Source organism: Eulemur rufifrons, chromosome 7, assembly GCF_041146395.1.
Source record: "Eulemur rufifrons isolate Redbay chromosome 7, OSU_ERuf_1, whole genome shotgun sequence".
Taxonomy (NCBI): Eukaryota; Metazoa; Chordata; class Mammalia; order Primates; family Lemuridae; genus Eulemur; species Eulemur rufifrons.
Window position 1 is genome coordinate 124,218,930 of NC_090989.1, and position 18,017 is coordinate 124,236,946.

The 18,017-nt window shown below is 35.5% G+C and overlaps 1 protein-coding gene across 5 annotated transcripts in view; it reads right to left on the reverse strand.

Annotated features, from left to right (window-relative positions):
* Positions 1-18,017, reverse strand: part of ATP2C1 (ATPase secretory pathway Ca2+ transporting 1) — a 143,601-nt gene that overhangs the window by 15,679 nt on the left and 109,905 nt on the right. For all 5 annotated transcript variants that reach the window (XM_069475429.1, XM_069475428.1, XM_069475426.1 and 2 more), the window contains 9 exons: positions 15,655-15,811; positions 11,651-11,821; positions 10,598-10,695; positions 6,231-6,281; positions 5,018-5,184; positions 3,229-3,297; positions 2,497-2,613; positions 1,578-1,725; positions 962-1,057 (listed from right to left, as the gene is read on the reverse strand). In XM_069475429.1, coding sequence (XP_069331530.1) covers positions 962-1,057; positions 1,578-1,725; positions 2,497-2,613; positions 3,229-3,297; positions 5,018-5,184; positions 6,231-6,281; positions 10,598-10,695; positions 11,651-11,821; positions 15,655-15,811 — 1,074 coding nt within the window. The remainder of the gene's footprint in view (positions 1-961; positions 1,058-1,577; positions 1,726-2,496; positions 2,614-3,228; positions 3,298-5,017; positions 5,185-6,230; positions 6,282-10,597; positions 10,696-11,650; positions 11,822-15,654; positions 15,812-18,017) is intronic.

Genomic DNA, 18,017 nt, shown 5'->3' on the forward strand with positions numbered 1-18,017 from the left:
CTTGCTTTAAAAAAGTGATAGTATATGTATGAGACCACAGAAAGAAAGAAAGCTTACTGCAGCATCCCAAACATTAAGAAACTTTATTTGGATTTTGCTAAATCATTTCTATCCATTCATTAAGGTAGATAATCTAAAATTCTTTCTTGAAAAATGAACCTAGTTATGTGTACTGAAAAAGTAAAACCACTTTCATTAAAAAAAAAAAATGAATACTACAGCTTCTTCAAGAATTAGTCTATTATCTCAGAAGCAGCAGCAGGCAAAAAAAAAAAATTAGTTTGAATTAGTGCAATTCACTGTACTTAGAAATGTTCGAGCATGGCAAATGGTAATAGATATAATAGTTAAGGATTCATACAGTGCTTTAAAACTGAAAGGAATAGTCATGCCTCAACTGAAACTAGTTTTCAAGGACAATATGCTCTGAAAAGGTACCACTAGCCTAGGTTCTAGCCCATTATTTTCTAGCAAAACAGTTCGACTAAGAAGATGCAGTCATGCCTTCAGATACAATGTTGGAAATGTTCTAACGGCTTTAACATGCTAACAGAAATGATGGGAAAAAAATTAATTTACACGTATTGTTCTTGTACTCCAAGCAAGAAATTTTTCTAAAATGAGACTAATATAATATCATCTTAACGAATCCATAATGTTTGTCTTATGCTCAGATGTTAACCTGAATCTATCTTATGCTACAGCTAATAAGATAATGGAAAGAAGAAAGATCAGATGATACCACCTGTGATTTACTTTGATGTTCTAGTCAAACATAAGGCTTAGCCCCCTGCAGATGTCCCATCTTCATGGGGCCCATGTTTATAAAAAGGTTGTCTCTGGGGCTATAATCTATGGCTACAAAACTAAGCAAATCTAAAAACCCATAATTTTTACCTACTTATTATTAAAGAGTGCTCTACTCAATTGAGTCAATCAACTGAGATCACCCTAAGCATACCTGGGATCTGGAACTTAGTGCATTAAACATGTCAAAAAACACAAAGCACGTGAAGGTCATTGTTGTGTCTCGAGGTGTTATCACATTGTCTCGTAGCTGTAAAAAGGAAATAACAAAATGACCTTTTTAGTTGCTAAATTTAATAGACAAATACCGTATGCTTTTAAAATGTTAATATTTTCTTTCCATTAGGATAAAATACCTTTAGTCTAAGCTATGAAACATAAAAGCTACCTAAATTTCCTATAAATCACCTAATAGCTATAATCTAAATAATAAAAGTAAAAATCTTCTCATAACTATATTAGATATTAAAATACTGTCATTATTTAATAAAGTAGTTATATATTCATATTTTTTAACTTTCCTCAAAATTTTCATGCATTAATTTTTATTGTATCTGATACCTCTCAGCAGATTTAAATTATTCTAACATATGAATCAAAAATTCTATTTTCCATAAAGATTGAAATCAAACTCATTCAAAATGTTATCGTATTTTTCACTCAAAGAGCTCTCCTAAAACTGCCCAGCCTTCTGGATAAGATACCAAAATAACTAAGAATCCTATCCTACAGAACACAGGTTAATACAGTAGCTTATCCAACAGATATACCTCACGCCAGAAGACAAATAAAGTTCCACAAACAATGATTATTGATGAAACAAGTATTTTAAGTATCAAGTTTTTAGTCAAAATGCTGTCCTTCCAGTTGCGAGGAGGTTTACGAATAACATCTTTATCCACTGGTTCTACTCCAAGGCTTAAAAGCAAATAGAAAAATGAATTAAAATTTTAAGGTTTGGATTTGTTATTTTCACCTAATTAACCTCAATTATACAGAAAACTGTTATGGACAAAATGATGAATCATAAAGAAAAACCTGGCTATGATTACTCAAAAATAACCACTAATTTTTCATTATTTCTCTATTCTTTTTGACAGTTTGATAGAGGACTGATGGTTAACTTTCAAAAAACTGTCGAATTCCATTTGCATATAAGTTTACTTATTTCAAATAGGGTGTGAAATACATGATCTACCAACTGGACTTTGAAATTGTCTTTCATATAAGAACCACTAGACTAGGATGATTTGTTTCAGTGGCCAATGACATGTATCACTCAACTGCCCCATTATTATAAAAGAAAACAGTTAGATGGTCAGGTCCTTTAATACTTTCCCAAAGTCTGTAAAACTGACAAAAGAACCTAGGTAATAACACTGACTTCAGAGATTTCCCCATTACATCCAACTCTTAGAAATAAAAAGCTTACTTCCTGAGGACAGGAATTACACCTGTTCCCTGATCTCTTCTCCCCCTGAGGATAGGCATCTAACAGTGCAAAGGCTCAGATCCACACAGCATGAATGAATACTCAAAGAGAATAAATGATATGCACACATCACACAATATGTAACAAACATGTTGCTGCAAAGTTTTCCAAAGCCATCCATAAATAAAATTTCAAAACTTAATTATCAGGGTATCGCACATTCCTTATCTTTTTTGTTCAACATGAAAAACTCTCACCTCTGAGCTGGGGGTCCATCCATAATAATATTGATCCACAAAATCTGCATGGCATTGAGAGGATTAGGAAAGTTCATTAATGTAGCCAATGAGATTAAAGTTAACGCTGCTATACTCCTGTTGAAAAAGAGAGTCATTTAAAAATCTGTCAGCACAGTAAACTCTTGCTGATTTTATGATACCACTTTTTTAGCATTTAAAAATCTCATGTTACTACTGTGACACAGTAACACTGTTACTGTATTTCAAGTAACCTATGCTTCATTAATGTGGACATTTTAAAGCTAAGAGTATTTTAACAAAGATTTTCAAGATGTTTAGACAACAAAAGCAAATAGAGAAAGATTTTAAAATCTACATAACAATTAACAGTTTCAACAACATTTTTGTAACTGTCTTTTGACTACAGAAAACTCCTACTTTCGGAAAAAGATATCAAGAGGAAGCAATGAGATGTAACTCATCCCTTCCTTAGTTATTTCAATGAGCTATTAAATAAAGCACAAAGGTTTATATGCTTTGATGATGACACAGACATCTAATTATCACATGTAGAACCTACTTGTTATGCCATTTTTAATTTCAGAATACAATTAATTGTCTTTCTGGAAACCTTACATATGAACAATCCTCAGAAATACAGGGCAGAAGTTCCTAGGCATTCTACTTAAGTTCTACTTTTCATATAATTTATCTAGAAGACCCATAGTGACAAAATTTTTGCAAACTTACGTGCTCAGCTGGAATCTAACAAAATTTTTAATGTTATTATAAATCCCTTTACCCTCTTCAATTGCAGACCTGAAATTTTAAAAATAAAGAAAGATGAAATGAGAAAATATTATCACATAAAAATAAAGCTTTATCTATACTAAAACACTGTGGAGCTAATTTTGAAAATAAATTTCCGACCAATACAACACATGTATCACTAAAAACAATCTATTATTTTCGTCACATAACTAAAATTAGAAAAAAATAGAAATATTTATTTTAGCAAAGAATTAAAGCCAAGCCTCTAAGCTTCACAAAATTACAACCAGTTTCATTACACAATATTAAAATTCTTATTCTTTTTTTTTTTTTTTTTTTGAGACAGTCTCACTCTGTTGCCCAGGCTAGAGTGAGTGCCGTGGCGTCAGCCTAGCTCACAGCAACCTCAAACTCCTGAGCTCAAGCGATCCTCCTGTCTCAGCCTCCCGAGTAGCTGGGACTACAGGCATGCACCACCATGCCCGGCTAATTTTTTCTATATATATTTTTAGCTGTCCATATAATTTCTTTCTATTTTTAGTAGAGATGGGGTCTCGCTCTTGCTCAGGCTGGTCTCAAACTCCTGAGCTCAAACGATCTGCCCACCTCAGCCTCCCAGAGTGCTAGGATTACAGACGTGAGCCACCGCGCCCGGCCAAAATTCTTATTCTTAAGAATATATTTCAACATTAAAGTCATACACTGTTTCTCCACACAAGAGACAATACTATGCATTTATGATACTAAAATGATGCTTTTTACCCATTTAAGCTCATTTTCTTAGAGGTAAAGATGCAAGGTAAAGGATTAGTGTGTGTCAGGAATCAAACAGCAATGAGGTATTTAAGAATTATAAAATTTAAGGTATCTTTTGCTCCATGTACACACAAGTAGATAATATGTTGTAGAAGAATTATATAAAGAATATGGTTTGCAAAGATTCGAATAAATTCTCTCATTCATTTGGCTGAATCTAGAAAAATGTCTTTTAGACAACTTCCCCTTTCTTGTAAGATTTTAATATAATTCTAACATGGGAAAGAAAAAAAACTCTTATATCCTTGGAGGAGCCTGGCAAATACTCTGAGCCCTGAGAGCACCCAAATGGCTCACTTTAGGCAGAAATGGAGTAACGCAGTACCCTAGGACATGTACTGAGAATCTGTCATGAAACTGAATTATCCAGGTCATCCAATAGGTGGTTATCAAAAAAATGGAACTCACACGCCCCACACCTGACCACTGTGAAACTGATACCACGAGGTATTACGCTGGAGTCTTAAATCAATTGGAAACTGGGGCTGAAACAAACAAACCTATTCAAAGTTAATAAATTATACCATGAAATGAGGGCAACATGAATAACTACTGATATAAGAAAATAGGTATGGATATGAACTTAACAATTTTTAATACTTATTTTAAGTATATACATTTCTGATTACCTGAACGTAATCAGAAATACAGGCCCCATGAAGGTTCACTGTTGTACCACCATACTAGTGCCCAGAAATATGTGACATATGGCTGGCACTCAGCAAATATTTCTTAAATGAATGGCCCCTGTCATTCATTATGCCTATTCCATCCACACAAATCATTTTGTCCAGAAGTATACACTAGGCCATCAAATAAGATTAATTAATCCAGAAACAGTTTACCCAATTAATTTACTGCTAATTCTTTTCCAGTTGAATTGTCTGGGGATGGAGTGTAGGAAAAGATAGGGAAAGATTTTCTGATATGCATTCACTGTAACAAAACTTACATTATAGTTTGGAAATCATCATCCACCAGGATCATGTCTGCCGCTTCTTTGCAAACATCTGTACCAGTCTGGCCCATTGCGACTCCAATGTCTGCAGCCTTCAAAGCAACTGCATCATTTACTCCATCTCCTGTCATGGCTACAACTGAACCATTCTTCTGCAAAGACTGGCACGGAGAAGTAGCAGGGAAGAAAGAATTCTGACCAAAATGTTGCTTCCATAAAGACAAAGGGATAAACAATCTTTTTTTTTTTTTTTTTTTTGAGACGGGGTCCCGCTCTGTCACCCAGGCTAGAGTAAAGTAATACAATCATAGCTCACTGCAGTCTCGAATTACTGGGCTCAAGTGATCCTCCTGCCTCAGCTTCCCAAGTAGCTAGAACTACAAGTACGTGCCTCTACACCCAGACAACTGATTATTTTTTTTCCATTACATTTTTTATTAAGACCTCAATAGATGGAGGTCTTAATAAGATAAAGCTTAGAAAAAGTTGTTACTATATTCTCATCTGGGAGAACTATATGTCTAAAGTCTCATCTTCAGTCTACTATACAATGATTCTCAACTAGGGGCAATTTTGTCTCCCAGGGGACACCTGACAATATTTGGAGACATTTTTGATTGTCATGACTTGAGGGGTGCCACTGGGATGCTACTATACACTCTATTAATACAACACACAGAACAGCCACTCACAACAAAGGATTATCCAGTCCAAAATGTCAATAGTACTAAAGTTGAGAAACTCTGAACTGTATATACAATGGCTGGCTATTGTGATTAACAACTTAAGTCTATTAACTACTGGACACTATGTCAATTTGACTAATTAATATAAATAACCATAGCCTTTTAAGTACTGTTCACATTCTTATAACATTGTTTTCTTGGTGTATTTACTTAGTTTCTAACTAGTTACCACTATTCACATTGGGATGATTTAGCTATGGACCCTTGTCAGAACATATTTTTACCTTGTCTAACTGTTTAAAGAAAGCTGTATTTGCAGATAATTCATTAAAATTTTTTTCTACATATTCCTATGCCAACTAAATTCTCTATTAGTGTTTCCATGTCAAGCTCTTAAAAAAAAAAAAAAAAACCTGTTTTGCTTCACAATACTTCTGACAGTCCTTGTAATGCAAACATAAAAGACAAACTAGCAGCATTTTGTATGCAAAAATAAAATAATCTGATTCTTAGACACTCACCTTAATAATTTTCATCTTGTGCCTTGGGCTAGCTCTGTAAAATACTGCAACCTGTTAAAATACAGGAGATACTAAAAATCTTCAATATTAAGAAATATCAGACTAACCCATGCACTCTTAACAGTGATATTTTTACTTTTCAAGGTGAGCTGTATTGAATTTGCCACAGACATTAAGCTTAAGCAATATGCCACACATTTGTTAAGACACTCATTTGACATGGTCATTTCAACTTTTACCCAAGGCACCACAGGGAATACAAAATCCAAACAAGTCATTCAATTTATATCATTATGTGTAAACTCTGAAAAGATAACAGTCTATTCTTGAAATGTTCCAGAGACAGAAAAAGGAAAAATTCTCTTGCATCTGTTTCCTCATGAAACCGACACACAACTAAAATAGCCTTTTCCCTTTGTTGTGTCTTCAGGGGAGATAAAGAACAGCTGTTTCTCAATGTCTGTAGACTTTTTTTTTTTTTTTTTTACAGTGTCAATGTCTGCTTATTCTCTTTTACTCAGTTTAATTCATTAGCCTCTCTTCCACTGTACCTCCAGACAGCTCATATGATCTTATCTTTTCATCCCTTTTTATGACTCCATCTCTTGGTCTCCTAAAATCCTTACAATGTGCCCCACAGTCAGTCAGCAACAAAATCTCCTGTATCTCTGACTCTTTTTCTCCTTGCTCTAACCTAATTTTTCTACAAAAAACTGCTATCTCTATAGGCCTTTCAAATACTACTACCAGGGAGGCCTAAAGCTGGGGTATGTGTCCTCCATTCTGCCTTCATAAAACTTCAGTTTTGAATGCCACGTGAAACTATACTTCCCATTTACTGTAGGCATTCACTGCTCCAGAAGTCATAACCCCTCATTTCACAACAATTTTAACTTGTCTCCATTGTCACTCTAACAATATTTTTAAGTCATGGTGATTTCAATAACCACCTAATAAACCATTCTCATACCTACTCTCCTAGAGGATTAGATCATATTAATTTTCTCTCCTCATACCTCCAACCTATTCCCTTTCTCCAGCCTCAATCTCAGCTAACCACCTTGTGTCCTACTTCAGACAATCAGAAGAGAATTTCCATAATTCCCACCACCCGGTATCTGTATTCAGGCACTATCCTTCTCTCATTTACCAAAGATGAACCAAATATACTCCTATTGCAGGTCAAATATTCTCCCTTCTTACCTATTTGATCATTACTCCATTACTCCAGAAATTTCCCCCATATCAAAATTTTTTCCTTGTTACTGCATCTTTACCATCAGTACACAAACATGTTATTCCTTCCATTTAAAAAAGAATGAAAACTCCCCTTCCCTTCCCATTTCAGCTGTCACCCTACCTTTCCGCCTTTTTGATTTTTTTATAGAAGGAAAAACAGCATGTTTGTATACTGGTGGTAAAATGCAGCAGCAAGGGAAAAAATACTGAAACAGGAGAGGAGAGAATTTTTGGAGCAAAACTCTTAGAAAGTTGTCTCTACTTGCTGTCTCCCATTCTCTCTGAATTCATCCTAATCAGGCTATTACCACTACCACCCCACATCACTGAAACCACTATTCAAACTATCAAAGATTCTCACAACCATCACACTGCTAATGCCAACAGTGTTTGCTGTTTCTGAAATAAATCCCCTTTTTAAAATGTAAATAAGTATCTTTAAAAATTATATTATTTTTTCCAGAATTATATTTCTGGGTTTGTGAGTTTTCAGGATTTTAGACTTTAGAAATTTTGATCTTTTGGGATTGCAACATGTGGGATTAGGGTGTTCAGGATTGCGCCTTTTGGGATTATGATACACTCTCTCAAAAAGCAGCATTCATGAGTGATTACAGTTTGAGAAAGAAAAAACACAGATAAGCAAAAATGTTCATTTCTAGTAGTAACCACATCCAAAATCTAACTGCTTGCTAGAGGATGAGAAAGTGGGGCTAGAGGTCTAGGGACTTAATGCTACGATATGAAGCACAGCCTATGAAAATATAAACAGAAGCCTTTTCAGAGGACAATTCAGCAATACATGTTAAGAGCCTTACAAATCTGTTGATCACTGGAATCCAATCATTTCACATGTAGGAATTTAGTCTACAGAAATAATCAGAGATGGGCACAAAGTCTTAAATACAATAAAGAAACAGCAAACAGATGAACTTTGGAGTTACAAAGATCTGGGTTCCAGTTCAAATGCCACCAACCCACCAGCTCTGAGATACCAGTCAAGTCTCCTAAGAACTCTGGGCCTCAATTTCCTCATCTATAAAAATGGGATTGCCTAAGTTTCTTACGAAACTAAACATACTCTTACCATATCATATGATCTAATTCAGCAATTGTGCTTCCTTGGTATTTCCCCAAAATGAGTTGAAAACTTGTATCTACTATATATGCATGTTTATAGCTGCTTTAATCATAACTGCCAAACCTGGAAGCAACCAAGATGTCCCTCAAAAGGTAAAGTGTTAAACAGTGGCACATTCATACAATGGAATATTATTTAGTGTTCCAAGAAATGAATTACCAACCCAGGGAAAGACATAACGGCACCTTATGTTTTACTAGTGCATAGTAAAAATAAACAGTCTTTAAAGACTATATATGGTATTCTTCCAACTATATGACATTCTGGAAAAGGCCAAACTATAGACAGTAAAAAGATCAGTAGTTGTCAGAGATTCAAGGGGAGGTGGCACAAAATGAAAAAGTAGAACATGGGATTTTTAGGGCAATGAAACTACTCTGTACGAAATGTTTTGTCATTATACATTTGTAAAAACCCCTAGAAATGTACGACACACACACACAAAAAAAAAACCTTAACATAAACCATGAAGTATAATAATGTATCAATATTGGTTCATTAATTGCAATGAATATACTACATTAATGCAGGATATTAATATGAGGGAAAACTGTAAAGAGTGGAGGATGGAGATGGGGTAGGTATGCAGAATTCTTTGTATTATCTGCTTAATTAGCTATAAATCTAACATTGTGCTAAAAAGTCTATTAATTATTAAAATTTTAAAAATGGGATTGCCTATCTTTTATAAAGTGACTACTATAAGGAGTAAATTAGATAATGTAATTATATACATTGTCTGGCACATGGTAAATGGTTGCTACTATTATCCTTAAAGTATTATTTACAGTAGTAAAAAATAAATGGAAGCTCCAATTTCATCAAAAAAATGGTTACATATCCATATATACACTGTGTTTATATACACATACACATGGTATACTCAACCAAAATATTGTGCAGCCATCAAAAACATGTTTTCTAATTTTAATGATTTCAGAAATGCCAAAGTTATGTAAAATGTTACAGATTATAACAATATAAAGTACCACCCAGGTTGTGTTATTAAACACATCTTTTAAAAAGTCAAAACGCGTTAACTTATCTTGGGTGCTCTGCAGATGCACAACCTTTGAATGTATGGGTTGGATTGCTTGTAACTCTCACTTTTCTATATTTTTCAAGTTTTCTATAATGGACATGCATTTTTAATGTATACATTTTCTAATCAGAAAAAAAGTATTATAGAAAGACAAGCTTTAGGTTAAAATATAACAACAAGAAATTCCATATTCTTAATACATAACTTGAAGTTGTAAATATAAAATAAATGAAGCAAAAGGAGAAGGTAGCACATTTTATTAATGACAATGGATGGCTAGAAAATGATTAATCAAATGAATGCCAAATTAGCACTTATTTTAAAGGACATACAAATATATGTGCATATATAGGTTAAGTAACAATGAGACAAAGAAATCTGAACAACTTGGAAAAATGTTGCCCACCTCTTACAGGGCACTTCATATGGAATTTATGTACCCACACATCAGTCTTTGTCATGGAACACTATCCAGTCATAAAAAAGAATAAAATCATGCCGTTTGCAACAACATGGATGAAACTAGAAGCCATTATCTTACGTAAAACAACTCCGATACAGAAAGACAAATATTGCATGTTCTCAATTCTATGTGGGAACACATAAAAAGTTTGAACACATGGAGCTGGAGAGTGAACAGACAGGTAACAGAGTCAGAGAAGGTTGAGTTGGGTGAGAAAGTAGGATAAAGAGAAGTGGGTTAAAAGGTACAAACATACATAAGATAAAAGGAATAAATTCAATGTTTGGTAGCAGAGCAGGATGACTATACTTAACAAAAATGTATCATACTTGGGTGATAAACACCCTAAATTTCCTGACTTGATCACTATGCATTATATACATGTAACAACATTTTTCATGTACCCCATAAATTTGTACAAATAAAAAATAAAAATGAAAGAATAAGGCCCTTCAGTCTAAAAGGCTTTAGTCTACGCCTACCTTTGGCACTATTTGTGAAAGCTGCTGGACATCCATTGTATCTATTTCTTCTCCTGAGACTGACTGGGACGTTTTGGAATATAATCCCAGACGACTGGCTAAAGTAAAAAGAGAGAGAAAATGAAATTAACCAAATTGTTTTTGCTTGATGGGTTAGTCAACATAATGTTCATTTACTATGATTTGCTAATCTACTCTCTTTTAAAATATAAAATGTCTTTACATTTTATCATATCAAGGAACCACAGGACCAACTACTTGTAAAATAAATCTATCTGAATAAGTCCAGGATTTCCTGTTTGACTGTTTTATTTTTATTTAAGTTTAAGAATAGAGTTTTCACTACTTAAGCCAGCACACCTAAGAACTGAAACTAGGCCAATCGGATTCTTCTCAACAGCTCAATTTTAATGAAGATCAGAGTGTATTTTAAGTACAGTATCCAAAGCCAGACAAAATGGTAGTGGATCTGTGGTAATCATGTAGTTGTACGTAAATGAAAGTAAACATTGAAAAGTTACTCTCCTAAAAGTATTATGTTTCTAAGTTTGAAATTCTGGCCCAGCCCCTCTCCAAATTAATAAAATAAGAATTAACAGAGTTTGGCAAACTGTTAAAGTTATCACTATGAATTATAGTTTATAAGCTCTGGGAGATTAATTTTCATTCTTTTTCCTCGTTATACTGTACTTACGATACCCTTAAATAGCATTCAAACAACACAGGTGTATGTGTACATGTGTGTGCATATATATAAAAGAAAACAGAAATACATATAACAAGCTATTTTCTTCCAAATTATGTACAAGTCTGCTTTGAAAATTAAAAAGTTGAAAGGAAAAACTAAATTCATGTTTCCTTTCATATTCATGATCTAGTTCTTTTATCTTCAGCATAGTGCATTATGAGGTCAAAAATAATTACCCTTCTCTGTATAAAATATATAGGTGATTTCATGATTATGTATTTTCACTAATATTACTTTTTAAACTTTAATAATCAATTTTTGCCCACAATTTTGTATCAAAAACAAAGGAAGCAGTTTAGTTATACCAATTGCAATTGCAGTCTCCTGTGAATCTCCAGTAATCATTTTTATCGATACTCCTGAGGCAATGAGTGTTGTAACAGCTTCTTTCACACCAGTTCTAGGAGGATCAATGATTCCCACCAAGCCAAGAAATGTCAGCTGTCCCAGTTCAGGACCAGAAGCCAAAGCAAGAACTTAGGAAATAATAAAATCCAAAAAAGAAAATGTGAGTCACAGAAACATTAGAATCTAGATGATCAATTTGGAAATAGTATCACTTTTCAAAGAAGTCACTTTTAGACTACAGTGTCATTTGTGGGTACTATATAATCTCTAAAAATCAAAATTATCACATGCCAAGAGATTGCCGTTTCATGGTTCTGGATATGGGGTTGCTTTAAGTATTCAAAACTGAAAAGAATAAAACTAAAGAACTGTTAGGCAGAGAAGGCAAATGAGGGAGAATGAAGAATGTTTTCACAGAGCAACCACATGCAGCTACTTTCAATAGAAACTACTGTCGCTTTAGAAAATACTATTAATTATTTAGAGAAACTATGGTTTTGTCAAGCTTTAAAGTCAATTTTAAACAGACACCTTTGAAGGTGGCTTCTAATGTATCTTCATCTTTCCATTTCATAGGTCTCCAGAAAAATTCAATAGCCTGAAGAGAAGGCTATATTAATTAATTATACACAGCCTAGAACAATTTCATACATGACAAACCCTGGGAGGTAAAGTTAACCTGGAAAGTGGTTGTAAAACCATTAATACCAACAATAGTTTATTTTCTTGTACTCTTTCTGTAACATCAACAGACATTTCTTATTTTTAACTTTGATTCTCTAAGAATATATAAATACCACACCATATTATTTATAGTTAGTTTCCTGTCATTCGTAAGCACTTAAGATATAACAAAAAGCATTGTTCATTTCCCAAATTTAGCTTACTCTCAGAATTCTGGAACCTCTGGTAACTATCTTTATTAACCAAAGGGATGTGCCTGCATCTGGAATATCATTAAACTAAACAACGTACAAAACACACACATACACACACACAAGCAGACAAACTAAACAAAAATACTTCAAGGGGAGACTGAAAAGTCCCAGAAAGATCAAAAGAAGTTATTTACTCTTGTTCAAACAGAAGGTATATAAGATGTATTTGAAACGCCAAGGTTAAAGGCAAGTAACTTTTATTTCTCCAATGTTGAGAGTCATATACCTAACTATTTATGTAGATGTAGGCCCCAAAGGCTTTCACTATTGAGACAATGAGCCACTTGACAGTCCCTGGTGCCTGGGACAGAGACAGAAAGCAACAGAAGGATTTTGTGTGTCAGAAAATACTTAGAATAAAAGATCAGCCCTGGGTACTCCCAATGGAGGACGACAGTAGCCTAGAGGTTAGTAGCCTGTATTTATTTGCTTCTTTAACACAAATGAGAATCTACTACTCCTCTTTGGGTCAAGGACAGGTAAACTTTTTGTGTGTGAAAGGCTCCTGACCTAAAACAACATATACTCTAATTTCAAAATTAAGAACCACAAGTATTTTAAGAAAATTAACTTTTATGAGATACAACATAAGTACATATCAATAGAAATTTAAAATCTTTCTTTTCTTCATTATGGGAATCTCAGTGAGGAGGGAGTAGAGAACAGAGAAAGAAGAGGAGACATGAAGCAAGAGACAAATGACCAGAATGTTTCCCCAAACCCTATGAACAAATATTTTCTCTTCAACCAACTTGGTCTACTTCATGATGTTTCAACACAAAACACCACATACACAAACCTCCACAATCCTTCAGAGGAAAAGAGTTAGTGAAAATAAAGAAATGTAAAAACTTTGTTCCAAAAACTAAGAAAAACAGGGTGCACATACCAGACCTTTAAGACCTCTTTAAGGTCTCTAAATCCATGTCAACTTTGAAACTTCTTGCTGAGTGCTGCTGAGAGTAACAAAACTCTGCTTTTTTGTTGTTGTTTTTAACTGTTTCAATGTTTTACGAACAGTTGAAAACAAACCCAACAAACTGAAAGTGATGACATCCCAGAAGCTCAAAAGGGGAGGGAAACGGGTTTACATTCTGTCCTCTGAAACCCTTTTGTTAAAAAAAAAAAATTAAGTGCATCTTAGCAAAAGTAGATTAAAAAAGAAAGGGTCAAAGCTCCAGATGTCAGCAAGCAGAGAGAAGGTGACCCAGGGGAGCAACAGGCCCCCTGTAACAGTTTTCCCAGGAACAGTTCCCAGGAGCTGCCACTGCTCCTTAACATATAGGCCCTAGCAACCAAAACCCTCTTTCCTGGCTACAATGCCTCCCTGTAGTTACCCTCCTGTCTCCTAAGCTCCCCGTTGCTCTAACAACTGTAATTCTGGGCCAAGCCTCACTAGTGTCATTCCCTTTCCCTAGCTGGGGTGGCAATCTGAATGGGGTGCAAGGGCATCAAAGGTGTTACTCTGAGCCAGAGTATTTGAGCTTCCTGAAGCTGGAGCCACCAGTTTGGTGTGCCCACTATTCAGCAGGGAGTGGGGATACAATGTGTGGGGGCACTCCCTGTGCCCCCTTCCTCAGAATGTCCAGTTAGCATTGTACATTTGGCTTGATAAATTTATTAAAATTCTGTGGTCTCAGAGTTAGTGCTACTCTTATGCCTGGCCCAGCTCAACCAGAGAAGAGGTTCCTCCTGCCCCAGAATTGATGCTGGGAGAACGAATCTTCCTTGGCTTCAAGGGTCCAGAAGGTATGAGGACTGAGGTGAGGTTCAGGAGCATGTTCAAGATTCAGGCCTGTGGGAAGAAACCCCAGAAACTCTGGAACCCGCCATCAAAGCCTCTTACATTATAAAGAGAAAAGGGGGAAGAAAGAGTTATTTTTATTTAAAACAATTTTTTTTAATACAAAAATAGAACCATTTCCAAAACAATTTCTCAGCCAGGAGCTCCATGTCCCATTTCCTTGGAGACAGAGGGTGAGGTGTTAAGATGATCATAATACAGCCCATACCTCAGATGAGCTACACCAAACTCTGGGCAGGGTATGCAGAGTGACCTTGGCTCAGGAGCCTGGGGGCTGGTGCAGAGGGTCCAGAGAGGCAAGGACATAATAAAGTAAGGCACTAGGCTGGGGGTGATATTCTCTATCCACAAGAATATCTTTCTAAACTTAGGAAAACAAGTTATGTGAAAATTTTTCTTATTTGTGGTTCTCTCAAACAAGGGCTTTCTTTAGGTTTAAAACATTTGAATAGATTTATAGACTTCTGTTCTTATAATAACCTTTCTCCCAGAAACTGCAGTGCTTAGACTTCTCTTTCATTAATAAAATTAAGGAAGCCAACTCTTCCAATTTCGTTGAGAGACTATGTAACTACATATATTCAGCACAAGCCAGATGATCATTTAGAAGGTAAGAATGAGGTATGGCCCTAAACCCTGCCCCTCCAATCCTGTACATGACATCCCTAAGAGAGGTGGCCTGATTGTGCAAGCCCAGAAGACCCTCTCCCCACTGGCGTGCAGTCAGCAGCACGTACGTAAGCACTATCTGGGCACTTCTTTACCTCCCTAGTAAAGGGCAAAAGAAGAGAGACGGCAGATGAGGATCCAGTTAGCAATCACCTCAAGGACAAATTAGAGGCTTAAGACTTTAATTTTTAGAAAGTATTTTAATTCTATTAACAAATAAGACAAAGTAACAAAATAAGAGTAACATCATTTTACTTTAATCCTTATCTCCCTTCTTATAAGATAAACTTCTTTAAAATAAAATCTGTATTTCCTACTCAGAGACCACTAGAGGTCTGAAAGAACCAGAGATTTCATATTTTGCTACATTCTCAAATTTCTGTCTTTTGGGGGTCAGTTTGCCAACTAAAACATAACACCTCAGAAATGGCAAAGGTTCTACAAAGCCTGGAATAGAGTTGGACAGCTCAGATGTGAAGCATAAATTCATCTGAAATTAAAAGAGGGTTCTACCGTTCCACTCCAGGGGACTATGCTGAAATGGCCTTACCTCTGAGTCCAGCTAAGCCCATACGTGCCTTCTCTTGTTGGTACATATCTCTCTGCTGCTGGGTAAGTGACAAGGTTTGCCCTTTGCTGTGGTATGTAGTACAGTACTTAATCACCTGTTCATAAGCGCCCTTCATAAAACAAATCTCTGGTCTGTCCTAAGAAGAAAACATATGAAATACGAGTTTAATTTCAACTTGTACATATCTGCCACTGGAGTCTAAAAACAAGTGGCATGTGTTTCTCCTAATTCCCAGGGAAGTTATTTGAACGTAAGGCTTTGAGTGGCACTTGAACTCGGAAGACTAAAAATTCCTATGAGCTTTCTGTACCTTCAATAGGAAACAACATTTGCCCCCAAATCCCCTCATTGAAAGCAATGCTATAAGCAGCTCCAAACTAGGCACTCTGAAATGTTGGGAAAGGCTCATCACAACAGGAAAAAGAAAGAGACCTAACATCAGCCCACAAACAATCGTTCAGTCTCTGTGTTAGCTATTATATATACATTTAACATCTATCTATGATCCCATTTGATTCTTACAACCACCCTATAATTATGGATATTAGAGACTTTTATTTTTTATCACAATAAAGGTAATATTCAAAAGCCTATAATGAAAAGCCAGTTTCTTGCCCAACCCTTCTTGCCATTAGTCCTACTCCGTACAGGCAAACCAATTGTAACTTTTTTAGCTGGTTTTTTTTTTTTTTTTTTTTTTGGTATTTACCCCCATATTTTTAACATGTTTATATTGCTACTACCTCAGTTACCAATTTTATACATTGTCTATTGTGATAGATGTTTATCCGGCCACCCTCACTATCTGTTGCCCCATCCATAGGATATAGTTAAAGTAAAGTTAACAATATTCCATTTACATCATGACTCCTCACTCCTGAGCCAAGTGTGGTAATGACTACAGCAGTTCACAAACATCCTAGTTCTCCTTGCAGGCAGAAATGGATTTCCCTGCCATCTCCCTCACCCTTGAAGTCAGGTGTGACTGACTTGGGCCAATAAATATGAGAAGTACTTGTGTCACTTACAAATGGAAATCTAGGGACCAGTGCATGCTTTGCTACTCCTCTACCCCTGCTGTGACAGTGTGTACTTACGTTGAGATACAGCTTCCATCTGCCTGGGCTTGAGGGTAGGGAGGCAATAGGGGGGCACAGTGTTATTTCTACTGCCTATCCTGACTGATAGATCATACAGGATATTTCCTTTCCCATTCAAGTTTTGTCTTTTATAAAGTTAATAAGCACTTTTTTTATTTGCTTAGTTTTCTTTACACCTATCATTCATTCTTCCCAAACTCTTCAATGTAACGTAAAACCTTCTCATGATATTTTTCACATGATCAAATGAGCAGGTAAGCTATTGTTTCTATACCCTCACTAGCGACTAACCTCCTTCACTCTTCTTTCCTTTTCTTGAGTTGGCTGATTTCTAGGCTTGCTGCACCACTAGTATCCAGGAACTTCCCTTTACTTCTATCTTCTATCCTCACTGGATTCTAAGTCTTCCTTTTCTTTGATTTATTATCCACCAGTATCTTTCTAAGAAAGGGTGTATGGTGTGGGACATTATTTTACTCTATCTTCACATTTGTAAGTTTAGCTAGAAATAAATTTCCTCTCATTTTGAAGGCTTTGCTCTATTAAATTCCAGCCTCTAGTGTCCAGTGTTACAGTTGAAAAGTATAAAGAAACTACAGTAGCCCCCCACCACCACCCCCTCGGCCCTTATCCACCGTTTCACTTCCCACAGTTTCAGTTACCTGCAGTCAATTGTAGGACAAAAATACTAAACAGAAAATTCCAAACAAACAATTCAGAAGTTTCAAATTACACATTATTCTGATAGTGTGATAAAAATCTCACACCATCCCACTCTGCCCCATCCAGGATGTGAATTATCCCTTTGTCCAGCATATTCAAGCTGTATAGGCTACACATCCATTAGTCACTTAGTAGCCATCTATGTTACCAGACAAAAAAAAAACAAAACGGAGTTTATACAGTGTTCAGTACTATCCATGGTTTCAGGCATCCACCCTGGGGACTACTATACTTTAATTCCTAAACGTTTTTACATGATCTCTTCTCCCACCCCAAAAATCTATGGAAGCTTTTCAAATTCTCACTCTTCAAGTGTCCTCGAATTTCTTAACAAGGGGTCTTATGCTTATCCCCTTCACTGCAGCCCCCCATAACATACATATTGTGTTCTTTTCCTATTACCATTATTAGATGGATGTTGGATCTCCTGTATTTATTTTCTGATTTTCTTACCTTATCTCTTATGCTGTACACCTCTTGACTTTCTGTTCTACTTTGAAAGATTTCTTAACTTTATTT